This window comes from Haemorhous mexicanus, chromosome 25, assembly GCF_027477595.1.
Source record: "Haemorhous mexicanus isolate bHaeMex1 chromosome 25, bHaeMex1.pri, whole genome shotgun sequence".
Taxonomy (NCBI): Eukaryota; Metazoa; Chordata; class Aves; order Passeriformes; family Fringillidae; genus Haemorhous; species Haemorhous mexicanus.
In genome coordinates this window covers 4544701-4557155 of record NC_082365.1, presented here as the reverse complement: position 1 = coordinate 4557155, position 12455 = coordinate 4544701, and the positions used below count along the sequence as shown (strand labels likewise).

Genomic DNA, 12455 nt, shown 5'->3' with positions numbered 1-12455 from the left:
CCACTGCCTGCCTGGGCACCTTCCACTAGCCCAGGTTGCTCCAAACACCGTCCAACCTGGCCTTGGATGCTTCCAGGGCTGGGGCAGCTGCAGCTTCTCAGGGCATCCTGTGCCAGGGCCTCAGCCTCCTCGCAGGGAAGGAGTTCTGCCCAACACCAGTGTTATTACACCTTGTGCACTGGGTGCTGCTCTTCCTGGTGCTGGATTGATCAGCTTTTCATGCACTTGTACTATAAACTTTGTGGGAGGAGGTTGCCCAGCTGGGGAGATAAGCTCCAGGTGTGGTTTGCTGCCACTCCTGCCAAGTTGTCCTTGCAGCTGCCTGGCTGACACGTGCCACTCAGGAACTCGTGGATGAAACTCCGCCAGGTTTGGAGTCAGGAGTTCCCCTGTGCAGGGAATGTTTGACAGGGATTCATGGGGTATTTTTTGATCTATAGGTATTTTCAGTGTTTCCTGTTTCTTAGAATCATGAAATCATTTAGGTTGGAAAAGCCCTCTAAGATCATCATGTCTAACTGTTCTCCCAAGCACCGCCAGGTCCAGCACTAACCCATCCTTACCTTTTTTGAAATATGTCCAGGGATGGTGACTCTGCCACTGCTCTGGACAGCCTGTGCATGTGCTTGACAACCCTTCTTGTGAAGGAATTTTTGCCAATATCCAACCTAAACCTCTTCTGGTGCAGCTTAAGGCTGTTTCATCTCATTCTGTCCTTGTTTGCTGGCAGCAGAGCCTGACCCCCCCAGCTGTCCCCTCCTGTCAGGAGTTGTGCAGAGCCAGAAGGTCCCTCCTGAGCCTCCTTTTCTCCAGGCTGAGCCCCTTCCCCCCCAGTTCCCTCAGCCCCTCCTGGTGCTCCAGACCCTTCCCCAGCTCTGTTCCATTCTCTGGACACACTCCAGCCCCTCAATTCTTGCCGTGAGGGGCCCAAAACTGAACACAGTACTCAATGTGTGGCCTTAGCAGTGCTCGGCACAGGGGCAGGAGCACTTCCCAGCTTTACAACATCTCTCTCCCTTTGTCTCCCTCCTGCTCCCATTGTGGATTTACAGTTGATAATCTATAAATCTCTCAGTGTTCTGCAAAGCTGAAGTTTGTGCAGAGGTGGGAAGGGCTGTGGTGCAGCATCACTGCTGGTGGGTGAAGTACAGAACATTTTAAACCCTGTTTCCATCCTCTGTGGCATTGCTGACCACAGCTCCAAGTTCCAGCCAATTTTCTTTTTTTCCCTGAAAGAGAAAGTTTTATTTTGGCACCTGGAACTCCCCAACTTTAATTTCTGTGGAACTGGGCAGAGCTCCTTTAGTTTTATTTTGGCACCTGGAACTCCCCAACTTTAATCTCTGTGGAACTGGGCAGAGCTCCTTTAGTGTGTGGAGCATGTCCACCCCCATGGCCCAGCTTGGGGGGCCAGGGAGGTGAAAGCTGCTCCTCCATCCCCACTCCTGGAAATCCTGCTCTGCCTGACTGACATGTAGGAGGAAAAGTGCAATCGACCCTTACCCCGTGTCGAGGTGGTGGCTGCCATAATCATCACCCCTGCCTTTATTGCCATGTCAGCTGTCCCCTCCCATTACCTCTGCTCTGCCCTGGGCTGTGCACGAGTCACTGCACAAGGCAGGGCTGTGTCTGTCCATCTGTCTGTCTGGGGTCTGGGTCCTGGTCCTGCCCTCCTACAGATCTTTTTTCATGACATGTTCAGGGTCTGCCTGCCCCTGGCTCTGCCCCTTCCCTCCCTGTGCCCACGCCCAGCCCCACTCCTCGCCCCCAGCACAAAGTGAATCACAAGGCTGTGCTGGACTGGGGCATTCCCAAAAGGTGTGACTGGAGATCCCAGGAGATGGTGACACACGGTGAGCCAGCGGGTGTTGGGATGGGCAGGCAGGCCAGTGTGCACGTCCCAGAGCCCAGGTTTGTGAGGGACAACCCCAAACTCCCAGCATCTGAGAGTGGAGACGCCCCATCCTGGTGTCTGGGTGCTCCAGACAGAGGGTGCCCCGTGGAATCAGGGTTGTTTCAGAGGTGACATCATGAGAAAGTGCTTAGTCAGAGCTCCCCATGCTCACCTCCTTCCCGTGGCTGTAAAGGGCCAGATCGAGCTCCCAATGGATTTCAAGCCATCCATGGCTTGGAGAGCAGCAAACCCCTCAGCAGCAGCACTGTGTGCTGTGCATTGGGAAGAAGTTACATCCATTGACAGCTTCCAGGAACTGAGCACCCGTGAGCTGCATGGACAGGAGCAATCCTGCCCCACACTCCCTCCACTTGCTTATCCTGCTGGGTAAGGTCCTGCTGTTCCTCCCCTGCCCTCACTGAGATGCCCCTGGGGAACTGCTGGCTGCAAAATAACCCTCAGTGAGCGTTTTGGATGGAGCTTATTCCCTGCAGGAAGCACTGCAAGAGGCCGGAGCCGCTCGCCCCCGGTTCCCAGTGGGTGTCTGTGTCCCCTCCGGTGTCTGTGTCCCCTCCAGTGTCTGTGTCCCCTCCGGTGTCTGCCCTGTCCTGCCGTGCTCCAGGCCGTGGGCACTGAGGTGGAGCAGCAGGGGAATAAAGGGGCAGCCGGGTGCAGGGTCTGGAGCCAGGTACTGCGGCCGCCCGGCCGTACTGGGAACAATGAGGCCTTTGCTGCCAGCAAAAAAACCCCACAAAGCTTCCAGGCTGCTCATGGAAAGTCAGTGAAGCAATTACGTTAATGACTATGAATGGGGCTAAAAACAATCTTGGATGAAAATGAGTGAGGGGCCGAATGAAGCGACCGATTCATAGCCTGGCTCTCGCATCCAGGAATATTTCCAGTAAGCAAAGTCCTTGTTTTAGGACTGTCTCATCCCCTATTTGTGCTTGGTGGGACTCTATTTCCACTCTGCTGGGTCTGGTGTCTCATCAAAATGCCTTCATAAATGGGGCAAACAAGGGCTGGATATGGCAGGGGAACAGTCAATTAACACGATCCGAGTTCTTTTAGGGGCAGAGTTAATCAAGCATTCAGCGTTTTGTCATTCTTGTCTTTCTTTCCTGGGAAAATCCTATTAGTATAAAATCACTTAATAGGGCACTTCAAAGAGCTGATGGGAAAACAGGCTTTGCTGGGATACAAACGCCCTCCAGCCCAACACTGGGCTCATTTAGACTTCTGCTGGAGCGTGAGGGTTTCATTAAGAGCCTTCACGTTTCTCACTTAAAAGAAAAAAGCTTGTTAGCAGAGATAATAAAAAAAAAAAAAAACAACACAGAGAAAAAACTCTCGGTGATTTGAATCTTGCTGAAGAGGCTTTTTAGTGCTGGAATACTCAGGACTTTGTCACTGGCAATCTGCTGTCCTGAGTTGAGTAATTTCCACCTGCCTCGGATGTTCTGGCAAATAAAAGCTGTTTGAAGAGGGGAAAAAAAATCACCCCTGTGCCCCATGGAATGGGACACAGCCCTGGCTGGAATTTGGGGTGCAGGATGGTGTGTTCTGCAGGACTGAACCCCAGCCCCATGTGCTATCTCCCCACTGTCCATGCTGTGTTAGTTCCTCCCATTTTCAGGGTGTTTCTCTGGGTAGAAATTCACTTTTTTGCATAGTTTATGTTTATCTCACCTTGAGAAATAAGTGTGCCCTGATCTCTGCCATGTCCTTCCAAAAAGACCTGAGGGATGCTCATCTGCCCAAATCTTTGCTGTTTTCCCCTCTATGCTGGTTGATCTAACAGGAGTATTACTTCCCTGCCCCAAAAAACCCTCTTCCCAAAAGACCTTTTTACCACTGAAATCTCAAAACCGTGTAAAATCCTTACACACAGCAATCTGTGTGCATTAAAAACAGTCCCGATGAGCACGGGGTGGACCTCAGTGTGTTATTCCTGTAAACACAGTTCCACCGAGCCACATTTCCCCACTTTCCAAGGCTGGAGCATTCCAACCCTGATCCCTCCATCCGACCCAAGCCGTTCCCTGCTCCACGCTGGAACTGCCACCCATGTCCCCGTGGCTTTTGGGGGTGCTGCTTCCCGAGTCAGAGGAGGACACGGGGCAGGGACGAGCCTCACTCCGAAGCGCTGTGCCCGGGCACGTTCCCTGACGGATCCCTGGCTCTGTGCGGATGGGCTGAGTCACAGCCCGGCTCTGCCTGCCGAGAGTGATGTGTTTGCTTCCGTGTCTGCTCAGGCTCCCACTCCCTTCGGCTTCTGCGGGACCCACCTGGGGAGATCCCCTGGGAATTCAACGCTCCCGAGGGCTCCCTGCGGCCGCTGCTCAGTGTTTGGGTGCCCCCAGTGCTGGGGAGGAGGTTCCTTTGAAGGCTGTGAAATATGCAGTGAGTTAATATATTCCTTTTGCTTCCAGGCATTGGGACGGGTTATTCAAGGAAATAATAAACATGGATTCTCCCACGAACACACTCCACCCGGGTGGGGGTTTGGGAGCCCTGGGGAGAGCGAGCCCGGGACAGGGGAGGTGACAGATCCCACACTGTGGCTATAAATGGTGAGAAGGAAATAGCCCACAGCCCTCGGTGCTGATCCTGGTCCCCAATCCTGTGTCTGCCTTCTTCCTCCCCTTCTCCTCCTCCTTGTTGTGGGATCAAACATCATGAATCACCTTTGGGATTTTCTATTTTTTTTAAAGTTCCTGTATCGCCTTCTTAATCACTCTTCCCCCCACACACACACACCCCTTTTTTTTCCTTTTGGTAATGCCACTGCAGACGTGCCCATGGACTTCCTGACCCTGACGCCATCCCTCTCCCCACTTCCCATTTCCAATTACCCACTGAGGTCTCCTCAGATGCCAGCGTGGCTGGAGCTCCCCTCTCACAGAGGAAGGGAAGCGAGAGTGGAGTTTGCAAGAGCCAGAAACCTCCCCAAACTCCCCATCCCAGGGTGTGGGGAGTGAACCCTCACCCCACCAAAAAAATCACTGAGAGTTACTTTTCTAAGGGAAAATCTATCTCTGACTGATTTTCTTGCTGATTTAGTCCTGGGGTGAACCCCTGGTGTAACTGGGATGTCCCCAGCAGCCAGGCTGGTTGGCTTATCTCACTTTTTGAATCTCTCAGTCTTGCACCAGTGGCTCTGGGGCCACTCTGGGTTGCACAAGCTCCTTCCTCTGCCACTTCAAAAAGCTGCTGGTTTGATGTTCCCATTTCCTTCTGTGTACTGGGGGGGGCAGGAGGGAGCAGGTCTTCTATGGAGAAAAGGGATGTGCTTTAAGCACACGTGTTTTAAACAGGGAGCATCCTCTGGTAAATGCTGCTTCACCCCCGAGTCCCAGGTGCACTGGAGCTGCACTGACCCGGGGGATGCCCGGGCTGGGGCAGTGCCGATTGCATCCCTCACATCAGAGGGAGTAAACCCACACCTGCAGCTGGAGCAGGGCTGGAGCTTGGCAAGGAAATGATCTGCAAGCTTCATCTGCATGAGGCTCTGAAGGCTGCTCCTTGCACCCAGGAGCAGAAATCATTCCTAGGTGGAAAAACCAGTGACAGCTTCCCTGTCCCAACTTGCCCCCTCCTCTCCCTGCCTATTGCAAACAGAAAGACAGGATGGATTTTGGAGGCTTTAAGTCCAGGCTGCATCTTTACAGGATAGGTTTTCAGCCCTATAACATGAATTTAGCATTCCTCATTTCCTGTCCATCCAACTATGCCCCTCTGGAGGCAGCCACAGGGATTGAACCAGGCAGGCACCACTGGACTTGGCACAGCTCTGCAGAGTGGGGACGAGCGATTCACACTTTTCCCACTGTCACCTTGTCACTTGGAATTGTGATTTCCCATTCCCCATCTGCTTTTCACCTTTCCTGTCCATCCAGCTGTGCCTCTCTGGGGGACTGGACAGCCCCCTCTGAACCAAATTCCAGCACCTTGGCACAGCTCTGCAGAGTGGGGACGAGTGATTGTGAAATACTCCTGCAGCTTGTGGCAGGAGCTAAACATGCCCCAACACACTTTTTAGCTGCTCTGGCCAGTGGGAAGCTGCTGCTCCAGCTGGAAAAAGCAGGAATGGTCTGCACACCAAGAGTCCTCCTCAGCACTCCAGTACCTGTTCCCCCCTGGGGATTTTGAGGAGACCTGGCGCTCCCAAGGGGTCACTTTAACATGGCCTTTGTCACTTGGAATTGTGCTGTCACCTCCTTGTGCCCACGGGAGCAGGTTGTGTTTGTCTCTGTGTGCCTGAGCCATGAGGGGGCTGCAGGACAGGGCCCCTGTGCCCCGCTGGGCTGGCTCTGAGGGCATCCCTTCCCTCCTCAGGCTGCCAGGCAGGGATAGAGCACCTGCCCGGCTCAGGGCAGCTCCCTCCAGGCCCGCAGAGTAACCCCAGCAGAAGCTGACCTGTCTTCACACCTTCCCTTGGATGTGTTTTCCAGCTAAGCCACAGATCCCCTCGAATCCTTGCCACAGGTTCCTGCAGGACATGCACAGACTTGTTCCTTCTCCTCATCCCTGCCTGGACATCTGCAGGACTCAGAGCAGCAGATCCTACTCCAAACACTTTTTTCCACCCACGGTGGGTGCTGGGGCTCAGCTGGTGGAGCAGAGCCAGGCCTGGGGGAGACAATCCAGTTGGAGAGGCCGGGGGCGGCCCGGGATGGGATGGGCAGTGCCTGGGGGCCAGGGGAGAATCATCACCGTGTGGTTCTCAGGTTGGCACCCCGAGGGCTGAGCCACCCCTTCCTTGATCCATGAATCTCCTTCCTGAGGTGGCCCGGTGGGTGGGACAGCCTGGGTAGGACAGGACCCCCTTGGAGCTGGCTGAACTGCATGTCCCAGCTGGAATTTGGCACCCCTGGATCCACTGCAGGAGGCTCCGGGTACCCTCAACAAGGAGATCTCTGCCTCCCTCAGGGGGCATCTCCCTGTCCCCTGACCCCTCTAGGAAGGGAGTCTCTGCATTTCCTCATGGGGAGTGTCCCTGTATTCCCTGATGGGGGAGATCCCTGCACCTCCCGGGGAGGAGGACCCTGTATCTCCTGGCTGAGGTTTCCTCTGGTCCCTGATGCCGGGTCCCTGCACCCACCTAGGAAAGGGTTCCCCCTATCCGCTGATGGGGGTCCCTTCATCTCCTGCTATAGGGGTGTGCTAACACTCCCTAGGGAGGGGGGTCCCTGTATCCCCTGACACAGATCCCCGCCGTAGCTAGCAAGAGGGTCCCGGTGCCCACGGTCCTGGCATGGCCGAGTCTCCCCTGGCACCGCGCACGTTCCCGGGAACCGGGATGGGAGAGGAAGGGGCGGTGGGGGCGAGGACGCACACGCAGAACGGGAGAGCAGTCCGGGGCGGCGCAGGAGGGAAATCCCGGGCGACGCCGGGACCGGCTCCGCCCCGCTCTCCCTTATAAAGGCGGGGGACGCGCCCGGGCCGCCAGACGCGCGGAGCCGGCGGTGAGTGCGGGCGGGGCTTGGCGACGGCCGTGCTGGGCGGCTCCGTTCCTTCGCTGGCTAGGGAGGGAGGGCGAGCGAGCGCCGGTTTCCCCGGGAAGCGCCGGTTTCCCCGGGAAGCGCCGGTTTCCCCGGGAAGCGCCGGTTTCCCCGGGAAGCGCCGGTTTCCCCGGGAAGCGCCGGTTTCCCCGGGAAGCGCCGGTGCCTGGAGCGGGGGAAACGCCGTAGCGGGGACGGCTTCGCCTGGAGCCGCGTCCCCAGCGCTGGGAGAGAGCGGGACCGCGCCCGGTGCCGGGGGTGGCGGTGCCGGGGGTGGCGGTGCCGGGGGTGGCGGTGCCGGGGGTGGCGGTGCCGGGGGTGGCGGTGCGGAGCCCCCAGAGCCCCCTAGGGGATGCGGAGCCCCCGGCCCGGGTCACGCTCGCCCCCCGGTGGCGGCGGTGCGGGGCGCGGTGCGGGGCGCGGTGCGGGGCGCGGTGCGGGGCGCGGTGCGGGGCGCGGTGCTGTACGGTGTTGTGTGGGGTGCGGTGCTGTACGGCGCGGTGTTGTGCGGTGCGGTACGGCGTTGTACGGGGCGCGGTGCTCTACGGTGCTGTGCGGGGTGCGGTGCGCGGTGTTGTGCAGGGTGTGGCGCAGGGTACGGTGCGGGCGCGGTCCCGCCGCCGAGCATCCAGCGGGTCCGGGCGGGGACCGGCCACCCCCGTGCCAGCCCCCCGGACCCATCGGTGTCACGAACCGGGCGTTCTCTGCGCGGGATCGGAGGCTTCAGCCGCTCCCGGATGCGGTGCCCCCAGTCCCTCCTGCTCGCCCGGCCTTCCCCAGACTGGTGGGACTGGTCCTGGCTGTCGCAGGTGTCTGTGGAGCCCCGCTGGGTGTCCCCCAGGGGTGCTCTCATCACCCAGCTCGGCTGGCAGAGGTTTGAACGGGGCCGTGCACCTGCCACTTCCTCGCCCAAATCTTGGGGCTCCCTCCGGCTGCCGGGAGCCTCGGAGCTCTTGCCGGGCAGAGGTCGCTGGAAGCGGCACCAGCCCCATGGGAGGGGACGATGACCCGGCCCCGGTCCCTCCCTCGTTGGTGGCTTTGGCAATCTGCAGCCATGAGTCAGGGCGAGCGTGTTATCTTGAGGCTCCAGGGTGGCACCTGAGTCGCGTCGGTGACCTGGGAATAGGGACATCGGCTCGTGACTCAGGCGGGGAGGGCCGGGGGTTGTCTGGTCAGGGTGACGGAACGTGTCCCCCTCCCGCTACCTGCCCGGGCTTGCCTGGACATGCTGGGACTTGCCTGGCAGTGAGGTCACCCCTGTCTGTGTGCTCAGACTGCCCGGAGATAGGAAGCTGGATTTCTATTTTTACTCGGGGTGCTGAGTCTGAGCGCAGGGTGCCCACGGGGGTGGCCACAGGGGCTGAATGTGGCCCCCAGCCCCCGGGCTGGGCACTCCCCAGCTGCCCACTGGCACACTGGGTTGGTGACATGCCTGATAATAGGATCATTGAATCATTAAGGCTGGAAAAGACCTCCAAGGTCCTCGAGTCCAAAATCTGACTGACCCTCACCTTGTCAATAGACCAGAGCTCTGAGTGCCACATTCAGTCATTTCTTGTGCGTTTCAAGGGGTGGAATGTGGGGAAGACAATATGGCACTGGCAATCCAAAGGAGCTGCAGGTGCTGAATTTGGGGAGAAATCTTCCCTGCAGGAGGCTGAGAAATCACTTCTTGGGAAGTTTGGGGATGGGGAGGATCTTTTGTGGCCTGGCTTTGAGAGTCCCAGATTAGGTGGGGAACGGGAGCTATGAATCTTCCTTTTTAAAGCTGATTTAGTGAGTGTGGCTGTTGCAGTAGGGGCAAGCCTTAGCTCTGAAAACTCAAATCCCAGAGCAGTGCTGACTCTTATCAGCTGGACTCGATGATCTTGTAGGTGTTTTCCAACTTTAACAGTTCTGGTTCTATGTCGAGGTTCCTCATAAGTGGGGTGTAGTGAGGGGTCCATTGTCCCCACATGTGTGTCAGGGGAAGGACTGCTCAGATGGAAAGGCTTTGTCACTTACTGGGAAGGTCAAGGCTTTTGGCACCGATTTGAAAAAAAAACAAACAAGGTCTTGTTTCTGGTTACCCAACAGCTCCTTGCAGATAAGGAGGGTGGTTAACAAAGTGGTCAAGCTTGTGGCATGTTCTTGCAGTTGCTTGAAGGTTTCCTTGCCACTGGGTCTGAGTTCTTGGGATGAAGAAACTGGCCAGAAAAACATCCTGTTGCTTCACTTGCCTGTGTGCCAACTTGCCCTTGCCTGCATGGAAGTGGGGATGAGCAGGTTGGGCAGTGTCTGGGGACCAGGGGAGCATCATCCTGGTGTGGCTCTGAGGCTGGCACCCCGAGGGGTGTTGTGGGTGGAGCAGTGAGGCGCTGGATGCTCTGACCTGGCAGGGCTTTGCCTGCTGGAGGGGGAGCAGGGAATGTTGGCATCTGCACCTTCCCCACCCTCCTGTCTCGCACTGGGCTGTGTCTGACCTCAGCTGTGCTCAAGCCTTTGCTAAAATCTCCAAAGCCAGAATCCAGATGTGTCAGTCCCCTCTGGGCTGCCTCGCTGCAGACCCAGCCCAGCGTGTCCCACCCTGGCTACCGTGTGCTTTGCCCTGGTGGCCAGAACTCCCCTGTGTTTGCTCCTGTCACCTCAGCCCCCGTAACTCGCTCTGGTTTTCCCGCAGCCGCCACGATGCCGCTGTCCCAGAGCAGGGCTGGGCAGACCCCATGCAGCAGCAAGGCCTGCAGGAACCTCTTTGGCCCCGTGGACCACGAGCAGCTCCAGCATGACTTTGAGGACAAGATGAAACAACAGCTGGAAGAAGCTCAGCAGCGCTGGAACTTCAACTTTGAGACAGAGACTCCCCTGGAAGGGCCGTTCAAGTGGGAGAGGATCCTGGTGGCTGAGCAGCCGCCCCAGGAGGTTCACAGCCTGGTCAGGGCTGTCATCAGCAGTGACAGCAGGAGCTCCCTGGCCCACAGGGCCCCCCCCAAGGAGTGTGTTGGCAGGATTTGCCCCGAGGAGGCTCAGCAGAGCTCGAAGGTTTACAAGGCTGGTTCCCTGCAGAAACGTGGGCAGACCACGATCAAAGGTGAGCACTGGGGCTTGGTGTCACTCCTTGGGGGCTTGGTGGCATTGATGTCATGGCAGGGACAGACAGAGGAGACTTGGGTGCCAGAGCCCTGCCTGGCTCTTGGGCTTGGGGAGGGGTCCCACCCTCCCTGGATCACTCCTAAGGAAGCTGAGCCCATCTTCCAAAGGGTAAAAGGCTACCAGCTGGGTGCCTTTTGGCTGCTGGGGACTGGCATTGGGCCCTGTGGGTTTTGTGGCTGAAGATGCCCCCAAATTCATCACCTTCAGTTCCAATGGCCTGAGCCAGTGGTAGAATCACAGAATATTCAGGGGTTGGAATGGACCCTGAAGATCATCTTCAAGATCCCATGGGCAGGAACACCTCCCACTAGCCCAGGTTGCTCAAAGCCTTTATCCAACCTGGCTTTGAACACTTCCAGGGTTGGGGCATCCAGAACCTCCTTGGGCAATCTGTGCCAGTGTTTCACCTCCCTCACAGTGAAAAATTTCTTCCTGTGCTCCATGGTCAGGGCCTGGAGTAGAACTGCAGATGAGACCAACAGCAGAGACGAGGCAGACTTACAGCTCTGCTCTCCAGCAGCTTTGAATGGGGGCTTTAGGGTGAAACCCACCTGGGCTGGGCTTGGGGTGCCTCCCTGGGGACACCTGCCTCTCTCTGCCCTGCTGTTCCCAGCGGGCTGGAGCCACTTTCCAACCCTTTCCTTCTTCCTTCCAGACTTCTACAGTGCCAAGAGGAGGATCGTCCCTGCCCGGCCCCGGCCGTGACTCGCTGGGGCAGCCGCTGCCACCGGGAGCGTGGCTCCCCTGCCCTGAGCTGTGCTGTGCTCTCCTGTAGCAATGTAGATCTGTAGTTCCCTATTTATGAGTTGCTCTGGGGTCCTGAGGGACCTTCACTGTGTGCAATGTAGAGGAGGAGCCCCATGATGGGGCTGAAGGAGGACTGAGATGGACCTGGTGGGATGAAGGCACTGCCCTGCCCGCAGAAGTGTCCTGTGCCCTGTGCCTGTGGGTCCAAACACCGTCCTTGTGTCGTCCTGCTGTCCAGCCGTGGTCTGTCCCCTGCCTAGGGGCCGGTCCTGGGGGACACTTGTGTCCCGACCACCTGGTGGCACCAGTTATCTTTAAGAAAAGTCACTGGTGTGGATCGTAGAGCCCTGGGACAGCCCTGCTGCCGGCGCAGGGGGTGGCCCTGTGTCCCAGCAGGTTGGAGCTGAGCACTTGTCTGTGTGTGGGAGCAGAGCGATGTGGAGGCCGCTCCTTCCCTCGGCTCTGGGCAGAGGAAGCTGTTCCCTGGACAAACCTTCCTTGGGGTGACTCCCCGGGAACAGCCATGGGGGACCAACAGTGCCCCCGGGAGGCTTTGGGATCCCCTGCACTCTGCTGGCCCCAAATCCCACTTTGTCACCTTGTTGTTGGCTTGTTGAGTGGTGCTGCTTGCCCCCTGCCCCTGCCAGCCTCAACACTGACACCAGGCTGGGGAGCCCCTGCTCTGGCTCTGCTGGGCTCCTGTAGGAACAAGTCCTGCTCAGCAGCAGGGATGATGCTGAAATAAGGAATTGTAGCTTGTTTTCCTGGACTTTTTCTCTTTTGGGGCTGGTGGGGAGAGGACCCTCACCGGGCTCTGCTCTGGGACCAAGGGATGGCCTGGAGCAGAGGCTGCTCAGTTCCAGCACTGAAGGATGAGTCCCTGAGGGACTCAACACTGTCAGATCTTGGCACTTTCATAGAGTTCATCTGCTGCTCTGCTGGATTTGGACTTGGAAAACTGGTGCAAGATGGTCCCAGGAGGAAAAGGGACAGGGTTGATCTCCCACCTTGCACCACCATGCACTTTGCTGTCGGTGAAGCTGCCAAGCTCCCAGCACTTAATGTTTATTTATATTTAAAATAATGCTATGAAGTCTGTGTGGGGAGAGGGGAAATACCTGTTTGTCTGTAAGTGTTAACTCTGAATAAACACCTGTGCAAAGGCATTCTGGGTCCATGTG

The 12455-nt window shown here is 57.4% G+C and overlaps 1 protein-coding gene across 1 annotated transcript; it reads left to right on the top strand.

The window, feature by feature from the left end:
* Nucleotides 1-7312: 7312 nt before the first annotated feature.
* Nucleotides 7313-12440, top strand: CDKN1A (cyclin dependent kinase inhibitor 1A). The gene is made up of 3 exons (XM_059867722.1): nucleotides 7313-7362; nucleotides 10058-10465; nucleotides 11183-12440. The coding sequence occupies exons 2-3, from the start codon at nucleotides 10066-10068 to the stop codon at nucleotides 11230-11232; spliced, it is 450 nt and encodes a 149-aa protein (XP_059723705.1). The 5' UTR covers nucleotides 7313-7362; nucleotides 10058-10065; the 3' UTR covers nucleotides 11233-12440.
* The last annotated feature ends 15 nt before the right edge of the window (nucleotides 12441-12455 follow it).

Excerpts from the sequence above, each read along its gene's own strand:
- CDKN1A (XM_059867722.1), top strand. The coding sequence starts at position 10,066 with ATGCCGCTGTCCCAGAGCAGGGCTGGGCAGACCCCATGCAGCAGCAAG. Across the intron at positions 10,466-11,182 it reads TGGGCAGACCACGATCAAAG|ACTTCTACAGTGCCAAGAGG; the intron begins GTGAGCACTGGG and ends TCTTCCTTCCAG.